Here is a 20,497-nt window from a genome sequence, read left to right on the forward strand (position 1 = left end):
ACTAAATGATACCATGCCCCTGTCGGTGTGCATAGACTCAATTGTTGAAACCACTGGTGCATAATTTGCTGCAGGAAGAACGAGATAGATAGATATATACAGATAGACAGACAGACAGAGAGGGAAAGAGATAATAGGTTCTATACTTAGGACAATTTGACATACTTAAAAAGAGGTTAAGTTATTATAAAAACCGAGTGAATGACACCTAAAACCATTGGGGGAACCATTGGCGTAAATTTTAACGCAGCAAGATAGATACAGAGAGAGAGAGAGAGAGAGAGAGAGAAGTGGTTCTTACTAAAAGACAATTTGACATACTTAATGAAATGTTAAGTAATTTTGCCTTCAGACCACTCTAGTGTTTACTTTCAAATCAATGTTTTACAAATAAATGGAGGAAATTTTTTTTCTACTCAAACAGATTCCCAGACATATTTATAATTTAATGCATTTAACTATATTTATAAAGTTTTGTCAATATTTACAGAGATGTTCAGAGGCATGACACAACTAGAGTATTTATGTATATGGCTGTTTCTGTCTCTAAAGATAATGAATGCACCTAGATGAGTATGATTTGTAAAATGAGATAGCATATATTTTAAAATTGGGTCCAGGTATTGTAAATAGAAATGGAAATTTGTTTAAAATTAACCTTATTTACAAAGTTATTGGAAAGTGCTTTAATATTGGATTGAAGCTATTTATTCAAGGATTTAGTTTGTAACTAAACTGTGCCGATGAAATTATTTTTATTTAATTTATAGTAGGACAGAACATTGGTGTGTCCGTGAATCGGTCTCCTGAAATTTATCATTTATTAGTGAACTATGCCTGGGCGCAGCCAGGAAAGGGGGGGGGGAAGTTTAGGGTTCAAACCTCCCGAAACGAAATTTAGTGACTAATTTTTAGCTTTGATTTTGTTTATTTTAATTGAGATTTTAATACTAAACCATAACCAGCAAGCAACAGCACAGCCAAATGAGTTTTGAGTTTGAAAACTCCTACAAGGGGGTTTGCAGTTAAATTCAAATCTTCTATAAAATAAAACATAAACAAATAATACAAACGACAATCCAAAATTCTAAGAGCATAAACGAAGGAAGATTTTTGTTTTAAAACCCCCTACAAAGTTTTCGATAAAACCCCCTCTTCAATATAAAAAAGCAAAATTACACACTCAAAATTCTTTGAGAGTAGTCAAAACGGTTTTGAGTTAAAAACTCCATTCAGCGTGGTTTGAAGGTAAAAATACCTCTTTAATAAAAAAAAAATCAAATTACGCACTCAAAATGCTAAGAACATAGCCAAATGGGTTTTGAGTTTAAACCCCCTTTCAGAGAGGTTTGGAGCTAAAAAAAACTTAATTCAATATTTACTTTTAAATTACAGACTCAAAAGTCTTTGAGCGTAACCAAAAGGTTTTTTAGTCTAAACTCCCCTTCAGCAGGGTTTGAAGCTAAATATATACCTCTTCAATATAAAAAAATTGTAAATTGCACACTAATATTCTTTGAGCTTAGCCAAGCCAAGGGGGCGGGGGTAGTTTACCCCCCCCCTCCTCCAGATGGCTTTTTTAAAGTTTAAAACCCATCAGATGGTTTTGAGCTTAAAATCCCCTATAGAGAGTTTTGAGGTTGAAAACTCCCTCTTCAATATTAGTCTAAATCAAACTATACTCACCAAATTCTATAAGCGTAGCTAAATGGGGTTTTGAATTTGTTAAAATAAGCATCAAAACAGATGATTTTGGCGATAAAACTTCCCTTTTCGATATAAAATCTAAAGCAAACTACAGTCACATAATTCCAAAAGCGTAGCCAAGAGAGGTTACAAATTTCTACCAGTGGCTGGGCTCCATTAATAAAGTGCAGTGAATAGTTATATGCCGAAATTGAAAACACTAAATAACGCTCAACAAAGATGGCTAAGACGGATTTTTGAAGGCAGTTATAGAGATCGGGTCTCTATCAAGGAAATCCTATGCCGAACTTTGAGTCGACCCCTTTGGAAGGTTGTGACAGAGCGTCGCACGAGGTTTGCGGGACATGTTCTCAAAATGAATTACGCATACTAAGAGTTGCGATGACATGGAGACCATTACGAGGGAAGCGTAAACAGGGACATCCTAGTACAACTTGGCGCCACACTTTCATGAAGGTCTCAGAGCAGGCTTCAGACATTGCCAGTGACAGATTTTTGTGTAAACAGCTTGCCGCCCAATGCGCTGAAAGGTGCGGAGGATCTAAGTCAAAATAACACATTAGGTTATTTTAATAGCAGGATAATGCACTGTAGATAACTCAGAATATGTATTTTGTTGGCTTTCATTACCGGAAATAGTGCTTGGCGGCTAGGCTTCGCCCCGCGCTGGGGGAGCTTCTAGCGCTCCCCCAGACTCCCTTACTGTCAATGGTGGGGAATCTACAATTTTTCCACTAACTTCTAGGCCCAATAAACGTCTTTCGAAAGAATTAAGGGTCAGAATGTAATAAAGAGTGTGTACACACACACACATACATACATATAATTTTTTTTGCGGTGGGGGGGGGATACCCCTTTCTCCCCCCCCCTCCCCCCGAAAAAAAACCTGGCTACGCCTATGATACATAGTATGTTGGGGCACAACAAATGGCCGTCTTTCTTCTTTCCTCTCTGTCTTTAGCCTTAAATATATACTCTCTTTCAATGTCAGGCCCATCCATTTTTCACTTTCTGCCTCTTCTCTTTTTTCCTTGAAATGTTCCCTGAAGGAAAATCTTTGCCAGCCATGAAATGGCCAAAAAGGTTTAGTTGACGTGTTTTTTTTTGTTTTTTTTTTTTGTTTTGTTTTTTTATACGGTTGTAAATTAGTAGGAGATCGAGGCAAGAGGGATACAAAATTTTCCAAATAAATGTAGAACGGAAAACAACAATGTGGTATTCAATTGGGGTCTTCGGAAATTCATTTATTTCTTTATGCTTGAAACTGATAGTATGAAGGAGTATCATTGGTCTCCTTCAGTCAAAGAACGACTATGGTACATCTCAGAGCACACTTCCTAATGTGGTTGTGGAGCCCTATTTTGGAGAGACACTCCCGTCCACAGATAGCGCAGGTTAAGGTGGCTTTTGCTTCGGTGGTAGAGGAGCTGGCCGTTTTTCGAATTGTACGTTTTTCTTCCTTAGCTGAGTCCCATGTACTTTTACTGTACATAGCTTTCTTGGTTACTGTCTCTCTCCATCTGGTGCGGTCTAGAGCTATGTCTTCCAAATTTTCAGTATTGATGTTCACTGATTTGAGGTCCCATTTTATTACATCTATGTAACGTGTGGGGGCAACCAGTTTTTCTTGAGCCAGTCGCAAGTTGTCCATGCGTTTGTCCTCCATCGGCGAACATGTCCAAGCCAGAGCAAGCGGCGTTGTCTGAGGGCTGTAAAGAAGCTGGGAATACCTGTTCGTGCAAGGATCTCAGTATTGCACACTTTTTCTTTCCAAGTGATTGTCAAGATCCTACGGAGACATCTCAAAAGGAATGAGTTCAGTTTTCTCTCTTGCTTTGCGTAGGTGGTCCATGATTCACTGTCATACATCAGTGTACTCATAACGCATGCCTTGTAGACTTCCATTTTGGTCACTGTAGTTAGCTTGTGGTTTTCCCAAACTCTTGGCCTGAGTCTAGCGAAGGTCGAGGCAGCCTTCCCTATGTGTTTTTTATCTCCTCTTCTAGAGACAGGTCATCTTTATATGTGGATCCCAGTTAGCAGAATTTGTTTAAGGCAATAATTCATTTTTTTGTATAGAGACACCGATACAGTAGTATTGCTCACGTAAAAACAGTGATTACCCTTATGGAAGTAGCCGTTTCTTAAGTGTAAGTTTAAGAATATATCTTATTGCTTCTTTAATACCGTGATAAATATTGAGCATAGAGTTTTAGCATAAGACAAATACAACATGTTGAACTCAATTGCCCACTTCTCTGTTCATGTGAATGGTTCTCGTTTTGAAAACTAGACGTTCTGATTTGTCTCGATTTGAAAGGTAACGTACAGTATTCAGGCCGATATGTTTATTATAATTTTCGTAAAATGTTGTATACTCTCATTCACGAATTTGCATTTGCGCAGTAGAGATTGTCTTCTTTACGATGGGTTGTTATTCTAACAGATTCGGATCTTAACTTTTTTATATCTGGCAACTCAAGGCGACTGTCCAAAGGGAAAAATAAAGCCACAGAGGTTCATTTCCATTGGAATAAACTATATATGGCGACGATGAGGCCGGCTTGTGAGATATATAATGAGGATCCCTCATATATAATGACTTTAACACTGAGTAACGTTTTGACCCATATTTTAAGTAGCACTCTGCTATGTGATTTCAATTATATGTTTAGTTTTCTTAGTCTTCTGCTGCTTAAACTTTAAGAAGTATGCCCTTATACACTAGTGGGTAATCACACCATTTATACAAATATATCAAGAACTTGGGAATCACTCAGTAGCCGCATTTATTTGTAATGAGACAATAAATATCTTTTTGCTATACTGCATTTCACTTTTATAATGCAATAGAGATACAGTAAGATATTTAACGACACAGTTTATCTTCAAATGCAGAAGCGGTAAAACAAGAGGTCGTTTCCTGACCAACAATGGAAGTAGTTCGTCCCTCTCTCAGGCCGTATCAGATCTCTCCTTGTAATCTTAACACAAAATGGCAAGAGAATAACTTTGTTTGGACATTGTTTCTCAAACTGTGATAGAGGCGCGACTCCCTGCCACGACCATCAACATCGGTAATAATCGTTTCATTGAATTGTGTTCTTTTGTCTTGCAGCGTACCAGACGGCACGTCGCGTGGTCACGTGATTCTTCTAAATCCTGACTTCTTTGAAAGAAGTTTTTCATGGTAAAATAACAACAACTTTGAGCTAAGCTGTTAGTGCAGAAATAACCATTGCAGTACATGTGTCTTTATAAAACCCTTCTGAGTAAAATGTGTTTGGTTAATAAATGGGACAAGTAAAGATCGTATAGATTTTAGCTTAAATAAATAGATAGAACCAGTTCACATTATCAATTTTCTTTTTATTACTGACATATTAAAAATGATATATATTTCCTTTAATAAAATCAAATCTATCAGCATGTAGATATATGAATACGAAAGGAACTATCAATATATTTCAATTTTAAGTAATAAAACTGCAAGGTAGTTAAATGTAATGTAGAATGTCTGACATGCTTCAGATGTTCCTTCAGAGTTTATTGTTTACTACTTTATCTAAACCTCCCGCAGGACGACTGGATGGCAGCGGGAAAGGTATGGACTCTGTATAATGAAAAAATCCGAACAACAGTCCATCGAGAATATCGCACGACCAGGCAGCCATCCTAGTAGATCCTTAATGGTATGAAATTTTAGCATAAATACGTGTAAAAATATTTTAAAAGTTTCATTGTAAACTTTATTTTTTTTTTTTTAATAAAGACAAAGAAAAAAAATCTTTGTCAAAATTTCAGCTTGATCCAAGATTGGGTGTTGAAGAAATAACGTGTACAAACATTTTACCGGACAGACAAACAGACATAGTGAGTCCAGTGAGTCCATAAAATTTGTGTAATAAGAATAATTATATATACATATGGGCGAAGTGAAACATCACATTTATCTAACTATAATGTAATGTGGAAAACCCAAAGTTAGAGTCAACGTGTGTATTTAATGAGCACAAATGTGTATTTTATTTTAATTATATATATATACTAGACATATGTTACCCGCGACCCGCGGATCTTTATTTGCGCATTACTGTCGATATAGTCACTGAGAGTGTTTTGTGAAGAATTAAACGAAATAATAATGTAATAAAGCGAATGTGTCAATGTAAAAATAGTGTGAATGAAGCTATCAAATCAGAATAGCTAATAGGCTTAAATCCATTTTTCCAAATTAAAACATTTGCTTGTAGGCCTACATATATTTGATTAAAAATTGAGATGAATAGACTTTATTTTGTATGTTCATGTGTTAAAGTATAAAGTAGATCTTGAGGTAGACATAGATCTAAAACTACACTAATCTAGTTGCCTTTTATAGAGTTCATTCTGTGTTGCGCATGCGTGACCTTTTTTCATGAATGAATATAGGCCTATCTCAACACGGCTACGCAGCTTTATTTAGCGAACAGCGAACGAATGTATTAAAAATGCTTTAGAAAAACAAATTTGAATGTTAATTTGATTAAAATATGAAATGAGTGGACAATAATTAGTATGTTTATGTGTTAAAGCATAAAACTATCTTTGCGAAAAGAAGTTTTATTATCTTAGAGTTCAATAAGAGTTTTAGACCTAGGCCTAGGAATAGACTCAGTAGAGAGATGTGTTAATCACTGTTAATGTGTAACCATTTGGTAATGTCTAATGAAAGGATGTTCGCCAGACTTTACCCGCGGCCTTCGGGTCTAAGTTTGTGTTTACTAATCTAGTGGATTGGATTTAGATGTATGTTAAACTTAACTAATGATCCTTTCAAGTTTTTTCTCTTTTGCTACGAAAATAAAATTAGGTTTGCGAAAATGGGATTACCCGAAGCCGATAAATTCATATCTATTACAAACGAAAAGAGCGATAGCTTTGTTAAATGAATGGGATTATAAAGTGAACAATTTAACGAAATAATTTTTAGTACGCGATTCATGAATGAATATAGATCTAGGCCTATCTCAACTCGGCTTCGCAGCTTTCGTAAATGAATGTAGCTTTAAAAACCAAATTTGAATGTTTATTTGATCAAAATATGAAATGAATGGACTTCAATTGATATGTTTATGTGTAAAAGTATAAAACTATCTGTGCGAAGAGAAGTTTTATCATCTTAGAGTTGAATTAGAGTTTTAGATCTAGGGATGGGATTATAAAGTAAAAAATTAAACGAATTAATATTTAGTACGCGATTCATTACGGAATTGTCTAATGAAAGAATGTTCGTCAGGAAATCTGTAATCACAGATATAAGGAACTAATTAATGTAAAAAATGCTTTTGAAACACAAAATTGAAGGTTAATTTTATTATATAATGAAATCAATGGATCTTCTTTTGTCTTTTCATGTGTCAAAGTAAAAAACTATCTGCGCAAAGTGTATTTCTTAAAATTAGATCTAGGTCTAAATCCTTTCTATCTTTTCTCATGTCAACATTGTAGACATTGCCTAGATCCATAAAATACTATAGCTGTAATAGAGTCGGACAACTTTATTTTTTTTTTGAGGGTCTTAAGTTTGTTTTAGGGCTACAATACATACACTACGGTCTAAGTTGGTACCCAAGGAACATTCCTGCCTAGTTTTATCACGATTGGTCAAGCGGTTTTGATGTCTATAAGTAACATACATACATACATACATACATACATACATACATACACCACACATTCTACTTTATAATATAGATAAATATTTGTAGTTATATGCTTAATTGGCTGAAACGGAATAAAATAATACATGTTTTTAATTTGAACGACTGTTGTGTTATTTCTTCAAAACAGCAAATTGTTATTAGTCTCTTAAGTTCTTCCCTCCCCTGAGTCTGCCCTGACAGTAAATAGTGCAATGTTTCTTTATATCGTAGTGGCTGAGTCTCTCTCCGTCCTGAAGTTGTCTCCCATTTTGTGTGAGAAGATATTGCTGACTTGATTCCACGTTAGTCTTTTCCTGAACTTTCTTTTTGAAGATTGTCACCTCCTCATCTTGTTCTACTTGAATAGTGACTGTTTTACCATCCAAAGTTTTCACGAAAACATCAAAATGTCTGTAGATAAAAAAAAAAAGAAAACATGTTTAAAAAGTACTTTAAAAAGACAATAACATGAGGGTTGATACGAAGTGTATTTCTATTGTTAAGATTGGAACAATCATGTTATTAAGTTACTAACAGATCTAAACTATAACAATAAATATGTGCGATTAGAAATATTATTTACTTATTGTATTTTGTTTAGCACTATATCATGCTTTTAGCTTTCTGAATATGCAATGATCCTATCACTTCTCTGGACCAGTTAGGAACCCTTAGGAAAATGGGGGAGGGGAGAGGGAATGGGATTTACTAAACTGTGCCAATCCCGTTTTTTTTAAGCTATACAAAAATTAATAGATTAACAAACTTTAAATAGGTAAACTTACTGATGAATAAACGGATATTAAATCAATCATTTTTAAACAAATGCACTAGTGGTTCGAGAAATAAAGATGAACTTGTTAGCTTAAATGATATATTAGAAAATAATAAATAACGCCGTAGCTAAATCGGCATTTATGTGAGATTCTTTAATGACACTGAAAGTGTAAGCAGTGTTTAATAACTGGTTCACATAAATACACCAATGCAATAGTAATTGTCGTGCCCAAAAAAATAATTGTATTTACTAACACCATACATCTACACATGAACACAGTGTCTACAGAATTAACTGTACGTTAGGACTAAAGATGTTTTAACATAAAGAGACTAATGGAAGACAGATCATCATATATAATAATTGACTTATGTTTATTAGTGTCCAAATAAATAAATAAAGATAATAAACCAGAATTTAAAGAAAAAAGGTATATTATGCGAATTAAAAGAAATGTATGAATTGCAAAATAACTTACTTTTCAACCCATTCGTGTGTTCTCGTCTGCGAGTCTTTTTGCTTGTTTGGCAGGGGCTCGACATTGTTCAATCCACTTCCTGATCTTATGCCAGTATCGATACTGTGCGATGCAGCGTTCAAAAGTGTGTTTTGATACATGGCGCCAGTCGATTCTGAATCACCGGTTGCTTTTTGTTCGTCCATAACAACAGTAGATGATGGAGAACCTTTGGAGGAAATTCCTATGTTAGATATGTTTGTAGCCCTGAAATATATTTTTAGCCAGTCTCTACTCTAAGCACAATTTCTCAGACTATGAAATTATGTAGTCTAAGAATGTGTATACTAGTGCAGATAAAGAAAAAAAAATTGGTCATTTCAAGACATCGGGTATCGTTTTATTTTTTGACAATTATTTAGCAAGGCTCAATTTTAAATTAAAGTGATCTATTTTAAGCGATTAATCTTGACTTGTAATTTTCAGACTATTCTTCAGAAAAGTAGATGATTACATTCTACCCCAATTTTTTTGAATGGCAAAAAGTGATGAAAACGGCCTGCACGATTTATTTTTTTTGAGCTTGTATTTAAATAAGCTGTCTTATAAGTATGAACAATAATAGCTATCCTAGTTACGCTACAACTTATGAATGACCCTGATCAGCTTTATTCACATGTCTCCTGATCTTTTCTTCTTAAAGCCCGAACTTTAAAATATTGTAGATTTACACCTACGCCATCAACCCTTTATATTAGGGGTCTACCTTTGGGTCGATTACCAATTGTTTTCCCTGACATACACACTGCCACCCAAGCTAGTGCAAAAGATGCGCAGTGTTTTTGTTAGAGACTAGACTGAGAAGGATGTTTGCATTAGAGAGAAGATAACGGGATTCCGCCATAGTCTAGAGGTTATGAAGAGGCCAGAAATTGTTATCATGTGTTTGTGATGTCCCTTAAATATACTTCTATCTTGTTGTGTTGTCGTCTCTTAAATTGTAACATTGGTGTCAAAGTGGGATCGTAGCCGACTCAACGGGAAGAAGTAGGAATTCGATTTCAAATGGCAAGCTAGAAACTGCTTGATGAGATGGTATTGAAGGAACTGAAAGAAGAACTCAGATGGCGTAGGTTGAAATGCTTTGATAGGGACAAGAAAGTTACGAGGGCAAGCTCCCATGTGGAAGCAGAGGATCTAGAATCGTTTCAATTAGAAATAGAGTTTAACGAGGTCTTTGTCCGTTTAGAACTCATCCAGGAAGAAATACAAGAAGAAATGCAAACATTAAGAAGTGAGATACTGCAACACAACTGAGTACACTGGTAGGACAAATAGACTCGGTGTAGGAGCAGTTGCCTTTAGACTCGTCAGTGTAGGAAAAGTTGCCTCTAGACTCGTCAGTGTAGGAAAAGTTGCCTCTAGACTCGTCAGTGTAAGAGCAGTTGCCTGTAGACTCGTTAGTGTAGAAGCAGTTGCCTCTAGACTCGTCAGTGTAGGAACAGTTGCCTCTAGACTCGTCAGTGTAGGAACAGTTGCCTCTAGACTCGTCATTGTAGGAGCAGTTGTCTCTAGACTCGTCAGTGTAGGAGCAGTTGCCTCTAGACTCGTCAGTGTAGGAGCAGTTGCCTCTAGACTCGTCAGTGTAGGAGCAGTTGCCTCTAGACTCGTCAGTGTAGGAGCAGTTGCCTCTAGACTCGTCAGTGTAGGAGCAGTTGCCTGTAGACTCAGTGATGAAGGAGAAGCTGTCCCACAGAAAGCCAGCAATGCAGTTTTCTAGTAGCTTCTCTGGCATACATTTTGTAAGTATCACCTCTACAACGCAGTTTGCAGGTATATACAATATATATATTGGATGTGGCAAAATAAGTAGGATGCAGCTAGGGCTGTGGGAAATACTGCATTACTCATTAATCTTCGAACTTAAAGACAAACCTCATATATACTCAACTCTAGTAAATGTTTTAGTAGCAGTAACAATCAACTATTACACCCTAAAGATGACTACAAACCTATAAAAGTAGAGTCAGTGACGATACTGCTAACACTTTCAGTGACTGTCATATCAGTGTCAACACTGCTAACACTTTCAGTGACTGTCATGTCACTGACACCACTGTCAATGTTCATGTCACTGCCTTCATTGGTCATGGTGAAGGTCCGGTTTTAATATTCCTGTTAAACGCAAACACAAAACAATTAAAAATCATTGATATATATTCATAAATAGATGGTAGAGTATGGATAAAGAAATAACTAATGAAACAAATTGCTTGATGAAGGAATATGTGATGCACTAGCCTTTCTTCGCGGCCCCCAAAAGGGGAAAAGACGCTATTAGTGTTGTGTGGCCTGTATATCCGTCCGTCCGTCCCGTTTAGATCTCAGAAACTAGAAGAGAAAATGAAAATCGGACATCATAATATTTTAGAACATTCAAAGTTCTGATGCAACGGCTACTTTTTTCTTTTCCGAAGTGAAACATCTCATTTTTAAATTATATATGTAAGCAGGTTTTTAAAAAAAATTACACCACCTTTCAATGAAAAACCTTAGGGGAGTTAACTTTTTTTTAAAAGGTCATGGACTTCCTCATTAATAACTCAAGCTTGATTCATAAAGTCGCGCATTGGTACAAAAAATTTGCATCTAAAGTCACAATGATAAAAGTCTCAATGGATCATCACGATATATAATTGCCATTTATTTACTAACTAATTGAATAGAATACTGATTCAAATGTTGTTTTAAAAAAAAGAATTTTGATACGAACTTCGTTTTAGTTATAAGTTTCAAAAATAACAAACTACTTTTACAGCACTCAGTTTTGACATATCCTCATTATAGGGGCCTACACGTGACAGTCTAAATAAGACTAAATAGAGCCCAGTTATAGATATATGTATTGATAATTTGAATAAAATATTTTGATTATTAATACTGTATCTGATCTTTTGACAGCTTATGGGTGCAGATTTATTTATTATGTAAACAATGGTATCATATTAAGAAATGAATTGATTACGAACAGCATAGAACTCCATTTACCCGGTAACAAAAGGCTAGGCCTACTATTCATGATCATAAATTTGGCCTAGGTCTAGTAATTCTAAGATTAAACGTGTAAATTCATACGAGTTCTAGTCTAGATATAGTAGATTCTTTATCAAGATTCTATATATAGTTCTAGATCTAGATCTAGACTTAGATTTAGATATAGACTTAGATCTAACTGTAGATATAGACTTAGATCTATTTCTATAGCTATACTTAGATTTTGTTCTAGACCTAGACTTAGATCTTGAATCTTCATTTAGATCTAAAACTAGGTCTATATCTAGCTAGATCTATGTCTTGTTTGTATGACAAATGACAATGAAGATATTAATTAATTTTTATTTGCGAGGGAAAATCTTGTCATTTGTACACAATTGTAGCTTAAAGTAGGTCAAGATTATTTTTTTCGTTCTGTGAATTTATCTAATTTTGTTAGAAGAATAAATATTTTTTAGTTTCTCTATATTACTTGTAACATGTTATTAATTTTGAATGTATGGATAAAGTTAATAATTATTATTTTAAAAATATAAGTGTACGCTAAATGAATTTATGGAGATGCTGTGGCTGAGGGGTAAAGCACTTGAAACCGGAAGTCTCGTGTTCGAACCCTGGTGAAGACACTAGGTGCACCACTTCGGGGGCCGATTTTGAGTTTGTAACCTTGTTTTTACATTTTGTTTTTTGCTGCTTCTATACTAGGGCAGAGACTGTGCAAAAACACATGTTCGATGCTGAAAGAGATCCGTATAATTAATAAGGAGTTGTGTGGGTAACACTAAAGACCAACTATTCATGTTTCCGGTAGCGGGGATCTTATGTTTCTTTGGCCCATGGTTGGCGATAGTGTCATGTGGCCAGCACAACGAAAAACCACCTTTTTCAGGTCAGGTACCCATTAGAACTGGGTGGACTGAGAGGCCCCTAAATATGCTGAAATTAACAATTTTAGTCTTTACCAGGATTGGAACCCCGGGAACCTCCATAAAACTCTGCTTGTTAATCATAGGCAAATGAAACAGTTGACCTTAATATCATCTGATCTATAGATTGCAAGGTTTGAAATTGTACTATGCTTTTGTACTTTTATATTTCTCACGCCCGACGATTCATTTTGTAATATCTTGACGAAACTAATTGGAATCAACCTGACAACGAGAATTTAAACCAGAATACGCTTTATTATAATTATTTTTAAAAATCTTTTATTTTTCGAACATAGCTCATATAGTTGATAATAAAGTTCAATTGTAAGATAAGTCACTGCGTTAGGCTATAGTACATGGGTACAAAGTACAAGCTCTTTAATATAAGTTAGGGTGTTAGGCTATAGTATATGGGTACAAAGTACAAACTCATTCCACATTGTTTTATCTTCAGTACACAAATATGTGTGAAATATTTCACAGGTAGAAAATGGATGGCCCTTGTGTAACAAGACAAATAAACTTTCTCGTCCGCAGTAACCGCAAGTGAAACGATTTATCACCTTACAAATCAAGATCTTGTTACGTGGATCACTCTATATAATCTCTTTTTTTATTTGGCATATCACTTCCTTATGCATATATGCTTCGCCCATCGTTGTTCGATGATGGCCATTTTTGTCATCCAGGGGGCTGAATGCTGGGGTTTTGTGCCTCCTCATGTGAGACCTATGTGAGCCGGAATATTCGGCTGCACACTGGGCAGTTTATTCCAGCTGGAGCTAGTGTCATTGCCCTTGCTTTTCTTCTCTGGTGTTTTTCTTCTGCCAGCGCTGTTTTCTCTTCCTCAGCAATTTGTGTGCCAGTTACTTTCTTATGTATCAACCATCAAACCATCATATTAAGAGTTATTTCTTTACATTGAGGCAACTCTAAATGTCTTCCAATTGAGGAAACCCTATATATATGTCTATATCTTAGCTTGAGTCCACCCTTTCATTATTGAAATACAAATATTATTCTAAACAACTTAAGCTACTGTTAATTTCATTGTAATTAAGATTTTACATTATCACCAAACGTTTCTCTAATCATTCTGAAAATTCTATACATTTAGTATGAAATGCAGATATTTAAGAACTAAGCTAGATCATTATATAATTAGCATTTGTAGTAAGCTGTAAATTAAGAGCCTGATATTATCACATCTTAGGGCGATGCCTGCCGAGGGTAGGGCACGTCACCAAAAAGGAGGACAGGTCCTCGTTTTGCTGAAGTTCTGGGAGACTTATTAATAAGTGTAAATCAATAATGTTGCTCTCTAATTAGAATATACTTTTTTAAAAAATACTGTCTAGAACAACGTTAACTCTAAGTATTTCTCACAATTGGCCTCTGAAAGAAACAGCTGGAGATCTCTCACGAAGGTCACGGAACATACACCAGAGGCCAAAAGAAAAGCCCTTGTTGAAGACATGAGCAGAAGATGAATAATGATTAATATTATACGCGAACAACGATATTGTCTACACTAGGTATGGCAAAATACGCAAGTCGCAACTGGGTTGGAGTGGTCAGGTGAAAAATAATCTACACAATTTATCCCGTATGATTGGAATTTAAGAAAATGACTTCGTTAAAAGGGCAACAAAGATTGTTGATGACATATAAAGTGTCTATGCATATTTGTAAATTGTGAGCTGGTAATTACACACGATGTACTAAAAATGTGCATTGTCGATTTTTTATTGATGTGAACCACGTGTGACAAACATTTGAATTTGTAGGCCTAAAGTTCTAGATTTATTTCGCGAAAAAATAATTAAAATATCTTACCGAATCAGGAAAAAAATATTTGTATTTGTAGACCGAAGTTCTAGATTTATTTCGCGAAAAAATAATTAAAATATCTTACCGAATCAGGAAAAAAAACATTCGTATTTGTAGTCCGAAGTTCTAGATTTATTTCGCGAAAAAATAATTAAAATATCTTACCGAATCAGGAAAAAAACGATTGTGAGTTTATGAAGAAACAAACAAAGTGTATTTAATGACGTGATGATCAAACTGTAATGGTTAGGAAATTGACATTAACTACCTTCAATCAGATAGTAATACATAAAAATAGATATAGATTATGATTATAGTAACATGAACACCTGTGAAATACTGAGGAATTCCCACACTTACTTTTAGTTTTGATGTTAATAATAGTATTGCTATGACATATGGAATGGATAGTCTAGTAGCCTAAGTTCTTTTTAGCCGGGGAAGGGGGCGAGAAATGGTATAGGTGGTAGGCTCAAAATATATAAATGATAGATTTTCTACTGTAATACAACCAAATCATTGTAACGCCAAATTAAACTAATAAATAAATCAAGATCTCAGAAACGGCGTGTCAAATGGTATCAAAGTCAGATACTTGTGTAGAAGGCGCAGGAACACATTTAACTCTTTCTCTCCGTTTTATTTTCCATGTTCCGATGAATTTATTCAATTTGCTGACTCTGTGTTTCACTATCCTGTTATGATTTAACTTCAATAACTGTTTTATGTGTCATCAGGAAATGTTATATTAGGTTTATAATTCTAGAAGAATGCATGCTCTTTTTATAGAACACAAAATTAAAGTGTATAAAACCGAAAATAAATGTAAGTTACTGGGGATAAATAAACGTTGGTATCGTCGGTTTGGAGTGGAAGAGAATAAAAAAAAATTGCTCCCGAATTTAATTAACATCTGCCTTAATTTCTTAGTATGCTAGAGTCACTTCTCACGAGTTGAAAGTAATTGAAAATATTGTCCTTAGGTAAACGATTTTGTCCATGCCATGGGCGTAGCCGATGTGTGAAAACTGCGAGGTATAAAGTAGCTATCTTTTTTTGCTTTTTTAAACTTACAATTGAAACGAAGTTCGTAATAAAATTCTTTTTAAAAAAATAACATTTAAATCAGTATTCTATTCCATGAGTTAGTTAATAAATGGAAAATCTATTTTATAATGATCCATTGATACTTTTTCAATCGTAACCTTAGATGCATTTGTTTCACCAATGAGTGAATCTATTCTATGAATGAAGCTTTATTTATTAATAAAAAAAAAAAAGCTTGTGAGTTTTTTAATAAGACTTACTTCCCCTGAAATTTTTCATTGCAAAGTTGTGTAAATTTTTTAAAAAATCTACTTGCATATATAATTTTAAAAATTTGATGGTTCACTTTTGGAAAAGAAAAAAGTAGCCGTTGCATCAGAACTTAAAATGATCTAAAATGTCATTATGTCCGATTTTTATTTTCTCTTCTAGTTTCTGAAATGTAAGGGGGACGAAAGGACAGACAGACGGACAGACAAGCCACACAAAACTAATAGCGTCTCTCCCCTTTCGTGGGCCGCTAAAAATAAACGAAACATGCACTAAATACACAAGCAACAAAAAGGATGCTAACTCACATATTGCATGATATATTTAATTTAACTCTTCTATTAAAGACAAAACAAAAATAACAACAATAATTTATGAACATCTAAATTTAATAAAAAGATATTAATATAAAAAATGAATGCATACTTGCATATACCTCAAACATATCATCTATGTCGCAGTACATTTCAAAGTATTCGGTTAATAATTAAGATTCCATCGGACATTACCCAGATAAACTAACATTGTCAATTGTATTTACTATTTAAGTATAAGTTTGATACTTTTGATTAATGCTTGTAAAATGTAGAAAATTGTCAAATAAAAAAATTAAACTTGCAAACTAAATAAAAGAAAATGAGATAATAAAGGGAATAGTTTATATTCCCATTCTGATTGTGAAATTTTGAAAATGGAACCACAATTTGTTTAAAATTTAAAACATATATATTAGCAACACTTTTTTTTAAATCTTGTGACCCCAATACTACAATTAGTGCGCTAAGTACGCTTGAACTTGGCTTGGCTTGGCTACCTATGAAGGGGTCTCGAGGTTTGACAACCGACCCGGGCAGAGTTGTGTTTACTTAGCGCCTAAAGGCAGCACGAAAAACCTCCTCCCCCCACTGGTCCACAACTGAACATGCTATAAGCATGAAACTAGCGCTATATAAAAGCCATAATTTATAATGTATTCAGGTCATAAGACAGCAGTGACTTCTGCTGTACTGGTAAGTTGGTCCAGTGGTACATCGTGGTTCCAAATCATTTTACCTGGACTATTAATTATAGCCTCTAGATATACAACTTACTGAGACATACAAATAATAATAATAAAGTTCAGTTGCAACTAATCATGAGTTTATTTAGAAACAACAACAACAACAAAAGAAATACGGAAATAAAGGTTAAGAAAAGAAAATAAAATTTTGAAAAAATAAAAATAGTAGAACAGGTTCAGGTCGAAACAATCAAAGGACCGCCATCACTGAGGCATACTACTGTCTCATCTCAATATCAAAACATGGCTTAATAGTATAGTAGGAAGATACAGGTCATAACAATGAAATAACCGTCATTTGTCTTTTAACCTATGTGGTCTTTACAGTAAAAAAAAAAACAACACACATACAGGAGAGGATAAGAGACATTTAATATTTATATAAACCAACTGATTAACAACAAATAAAGTCTACTTAGCTCGTTATCGAAAAACACATTCCCATGAAAGTGACACACTGCTCTTGATAACACAGACAGAGCACAAGAAAAAAAAAAAAGAAATAATATAAACATTACATACATTCAGTCAGCTGGTCCGCTCAAAGACTCAAGAGAAATTGGCAACTAAACACAGTAAACATACAGTCAACAGAGACGTACGTAGTGTAGCAAAGGAGGCTAACTCTTCTTGACAAAAAAAAATATGCAACTACCCTTCTTATCCCTCTTGTCACACTCCTGAACACCGGATACTCATACAAAAACTCAATCTATACTTCTAGTGCCATATATGAACATCTTCAATGTAACAGCATAACAATCCTTTATTTATTTTGGTTTCAGTTTAAAAAAAAACAACACCTATGTAAAATATCAACTTCGTTGTAGTAAAAGAACTTTATCTCTTTACTAAAGCCTCTTAGCACCGTACATATACTCTCTAAACCAGTGATTTCCAAAATACGGCTCGCGGGCCACATTCGGCCCGCGACGTGGTTTCATCCGGCACAAAGTGTAGAAAATACCCCTTCAAGAAAAGATTGAGGGTCTTCATTTTTTTTTTCTCTGATAGATTGTAACTATAACCTTTAACATTTGTACGTTTATGAAATGAAAAAAAGCCGAAGAAACTACAAGTAGACTCAGAATTTAGAAATCTAACAGGGCAAGTGAACGGATCTTTACTTTTTTTGTGTGGAACATGATAATAAGCCAACATGTTTTGTTTATAAAGAAAGTTTGGCTGTTGAATTAAAACAAAAACACAGAACCGGCATTATTAAACAACAATGATATTTTTAGGTTTGGGCACGAATAAATGATTGTTAATTAAACTACGTCTAGAGAAAGAAGGATCGATGGGAATATTTACCAATCAGAGACATGAAATTGAGTTGCTCGTGAACTAACTCCAATGTTGCTCACATTTTAAGTAGAGAAATGAACCCATTTCCAGTCGCGTAAACAAAAAGAAAGATAACTTTCAGGTATCCCATTAATGAATGTAAGTACTAGATCCACAGGTTTCTAATAAATCTGTTTCAGGTCAATTTCATTTTATGTTTGTATGTTTTCTATCATGTGGCCCTCGACACGAGTGCATGAAAAATATTTTGGCATGCAAGTCGAATTAGGTTGGGTATCAATGCTCTGAAAAATGACCACTTCATAGTACTATAATAACTGGTTTTCTGTACAATGCCTTCTTCGGTTCACCAGTCGTTTTATCTCAGGCCACTTTAAGTTTGGTAACTTCAATCCCGGTCATTTCATTCCCGGTAACTTCATTCCCGGTCACTTCAATTCGGTCATTTCATCTCCTAGCCAGTTCACATTACGTCACAATGGGTTAGTAACATAAAAATGTTTTTATTAACACGAGATATAGAACGACATTAATGTTGCACATATAAATAGTTCTAATAAAATAATTTCAAGAAGATTAAAGCCTCTTTTTGTGCGTTTTGTCTGTTTGTCTGTCTGTCCGTCATGTTAATAAAAAAAACAACAACTAAAAGTTATTGAAAATTTGACATTTAAATTTCGTTTGGATAAATGTAATACCGTAAGTTTTTGGGATGGTCTTGTGAAAAAATTAGATGTACCACAGCCTTGTGGAGAGATTTTCATACCATACCTTGGTTTTCGGAAGTTGTTTTCCTTAAAAGTCGGAACATAATATTAACGATAATTAGAATTGTATCATTTTAGCTAGACAATTAAATGTACTGTAAGAGAGAAGTGAGATTTCACATAAAAAAAGACTTAAAATATTTTTCATAAAAAATCCCGAACAACATTTTTTTTGTAAATGCGAAGATTATTTGTTTTATTAATTAGAAGAGGGATTTCAAACAGTTATTTTGCGTTAGTAGATTTTCCATATAAAATTCGGAAATTTTTTCGCTACGATTTGTAAAAAAATAAAAGAAATGTAGGTCAATTTCTTTTGAAAACAAAATCCGGAACATTCTTTATCGGTTAAAATTAAATATAAAATAAGTCTAAAAAGTGATTTTCAATAATCGTTTCTAGTAAATTACTTTCTTTTTCTAAAATCCTGACAACCTAGTGTCGATTTAAAAAAAAATAATTTGTTTAAAGATGAAAAAACGGAACAATTTGATATCAATAATTAAACTATAGTAACGTGTTGTCAAAGAATATAAGTGTAATATTAGTCAATTACGCGATTTCAAACAATCATTTGACATAATTCATATTTTATAAAACAATATCCGGAAAATTTTTACAGTTAATTTTACAGTCAGTAGAGAGATTTCGATTTAGCATTTATATGCTATTTACATAAAAAAAAACGGAACAACATATTATTGATAAAGTGTTTTTGCAACGTTTAAACATGGAAATTAAATGTAATATAGGTTAGAAGAGCAAACAAACATTCGTTGTCTTTGATTAGTTTTGCAAAAAAAACATCCGAAACAATCAACTATAGATACTTAAAACTATTGAGATGTTACGGAAGGAACTTTAAAGGGTAAATCAGATTTTCAATAGCTTGCTTTTTTTATTTAAAGGTGACGGACGGACCGACCAACCGATAAAACGCACAAAAATAAGCCTCTTTTATTCTGATGGGGGAGTTAAACAAAAATAAATAAAATCAGATTATTTAAAAAATTTTCAAGGAAGTGATAGCACCATATCACGCTACTGCACGAAAGTCGCTGCATTAAAAGTCCATTTAAAAAAACAATGTTAGTGATATTTACATGCAAAGTGTATTCTTAGCCTTTATAAAAAAAAACAACAAATGTTTTCTTTTAATTTTTAGCAGCTAGTTGACCAGAAAAAACACCTTTAACTAATATTTCTATTTATTGTGAACATTTCTAATCATCCATCCATCCCAGTGGCGCTACAGCCCATGGAGGGCTCTGGCCTGCTTCAAAAATCATTCCATTCAGATCTCTCCTGGGCCTTTCGTCTCCACGCCCTAACCCCAAGCTATTGCAGATCTGCTTCCACATCATCAATCCATCGCATTCGGGGTCTGCCTTTGGGTCGCCTGCCTTTTGATTTATGACCGTATACGATATTCGCTTCTCTATTATCTGACATTCTTTCAAGGTGACCTGCCCAAAGTAGTCTGTTCTTTTTGATTTCGATCACTATTGGTGGGTCTTCATATAATTGATACATCTCGTGGTTAGTGCGAGTCCTCCACCCTGTTTCATCCTGTATGGCACCATAGATTTTCCTAAGAAATGTTCGT

The 20,497-nt window shown here is 34.3% G+C and overlaps 3 protein-coding genes across 7 annotated transcripts in view; 1 reads left to right on the forward strand and 2 right to left on the reverse strand.

The window, feature by feature from the left end:
- Positions 1 to 20,497, forward strand: part of LOC106069203 (phospholipase A and acyltransferase 4-like) — a 410,743-nt gene that overhangs the window by 174,251 nt on the left and 215,995 nt on the right. The gene's annotated exons all lie outside the window — the stretch shown is intronic.
- The window catches only part of LOC106057891 (toll-like receptor 8), a 130,408-nt gene that overhangs the window by 50,385 nt on the left and 59,526 nt on the right, over positions 1 to 20,497 (reverse strand). The gene's annotated exons all lie outside the window — the stretch shown is intronic.
- On the reverse strand, positions 5,060 to 14,747 carry LOC129922684 (uncharacterized). Of its 5 annotated transcripts, none has more exons than XM_056009454.1 (5): positions 14,605 to 14,747; positions 10,928 to 11,017; positions 10,639 to 10,801; positions 8,648 to 8,855; positions 5,060 to 7,802 (listed from the first exon to the last, which is right to left on the reverse strand). In XM_056009454.1, exons 3-5 carry the CDS (start codon positions 10,775 to 10,777, stop codon positions 7,550 to 7,552), a joined length of 600 nt encoding a protein of 199 aa, XP_055865429.1. In that variant the 5' UTR covers positions 10,778 to 10,801; positions 10,928 to 11,017; positions 14,605 to 14,747; the 3' UTR covers positions 5,060 to 7,549. The 5 variants fall into 5 exon arrangements, with proteins under 5 accessions (XP_055865429.1, XP_055865432.1, XP_055865430.1 ...); XM_056009457.1 differs by lacking the exon at positions 10,928 to 11,017 and adding an exon at positions 14,525 to 14,534 and having other exon boundaries at positions 14,614 to 14,719; XM_056009455.1 differs by lacking the exon at positions 14,605 to 14,747 and adding an exon at positions 14,446 to 14,488.

This window comes from Biomphalaria glabrata, chromosome 14, assembly GCF_947242115.1.
Source record: "Biomphalaria glabrata chromosome 14, xgBioGlab47.1, whole genome shotgun sequence".
In the NCBI taxonomy this organism is placed as follows: Eukaryota; Metazoa; Mollusca; class Gastropoda; family Planorbidae; genus Biomphalaria; species Biomphalaria glabrata.

Bases quoted from the DNA above. Each gene is read 5' to 3' on its own strand.
- LOC129922684 (XM_056009454.1), bottom strand. From the start codon at position 10,777: ATGACCAATGAAGGCAGTGACATGAACATTGACAGTGGTGTCAGTGAC. The intron at 8,856-10,638 runs GTTTGTAGTCAT...TTTCCTCCAAAG, and splicing joins CACTGACTCTACTTTTATAG to GTTCTCCATCATCTACTGTT. The intron at 7,803-8,647 runs GTAAGTTATTTT...TTTTATCTACAG, and splicing joins ACACACGAATGGGTTGAAAA to ACATTTTGATGTTTTCGTGA.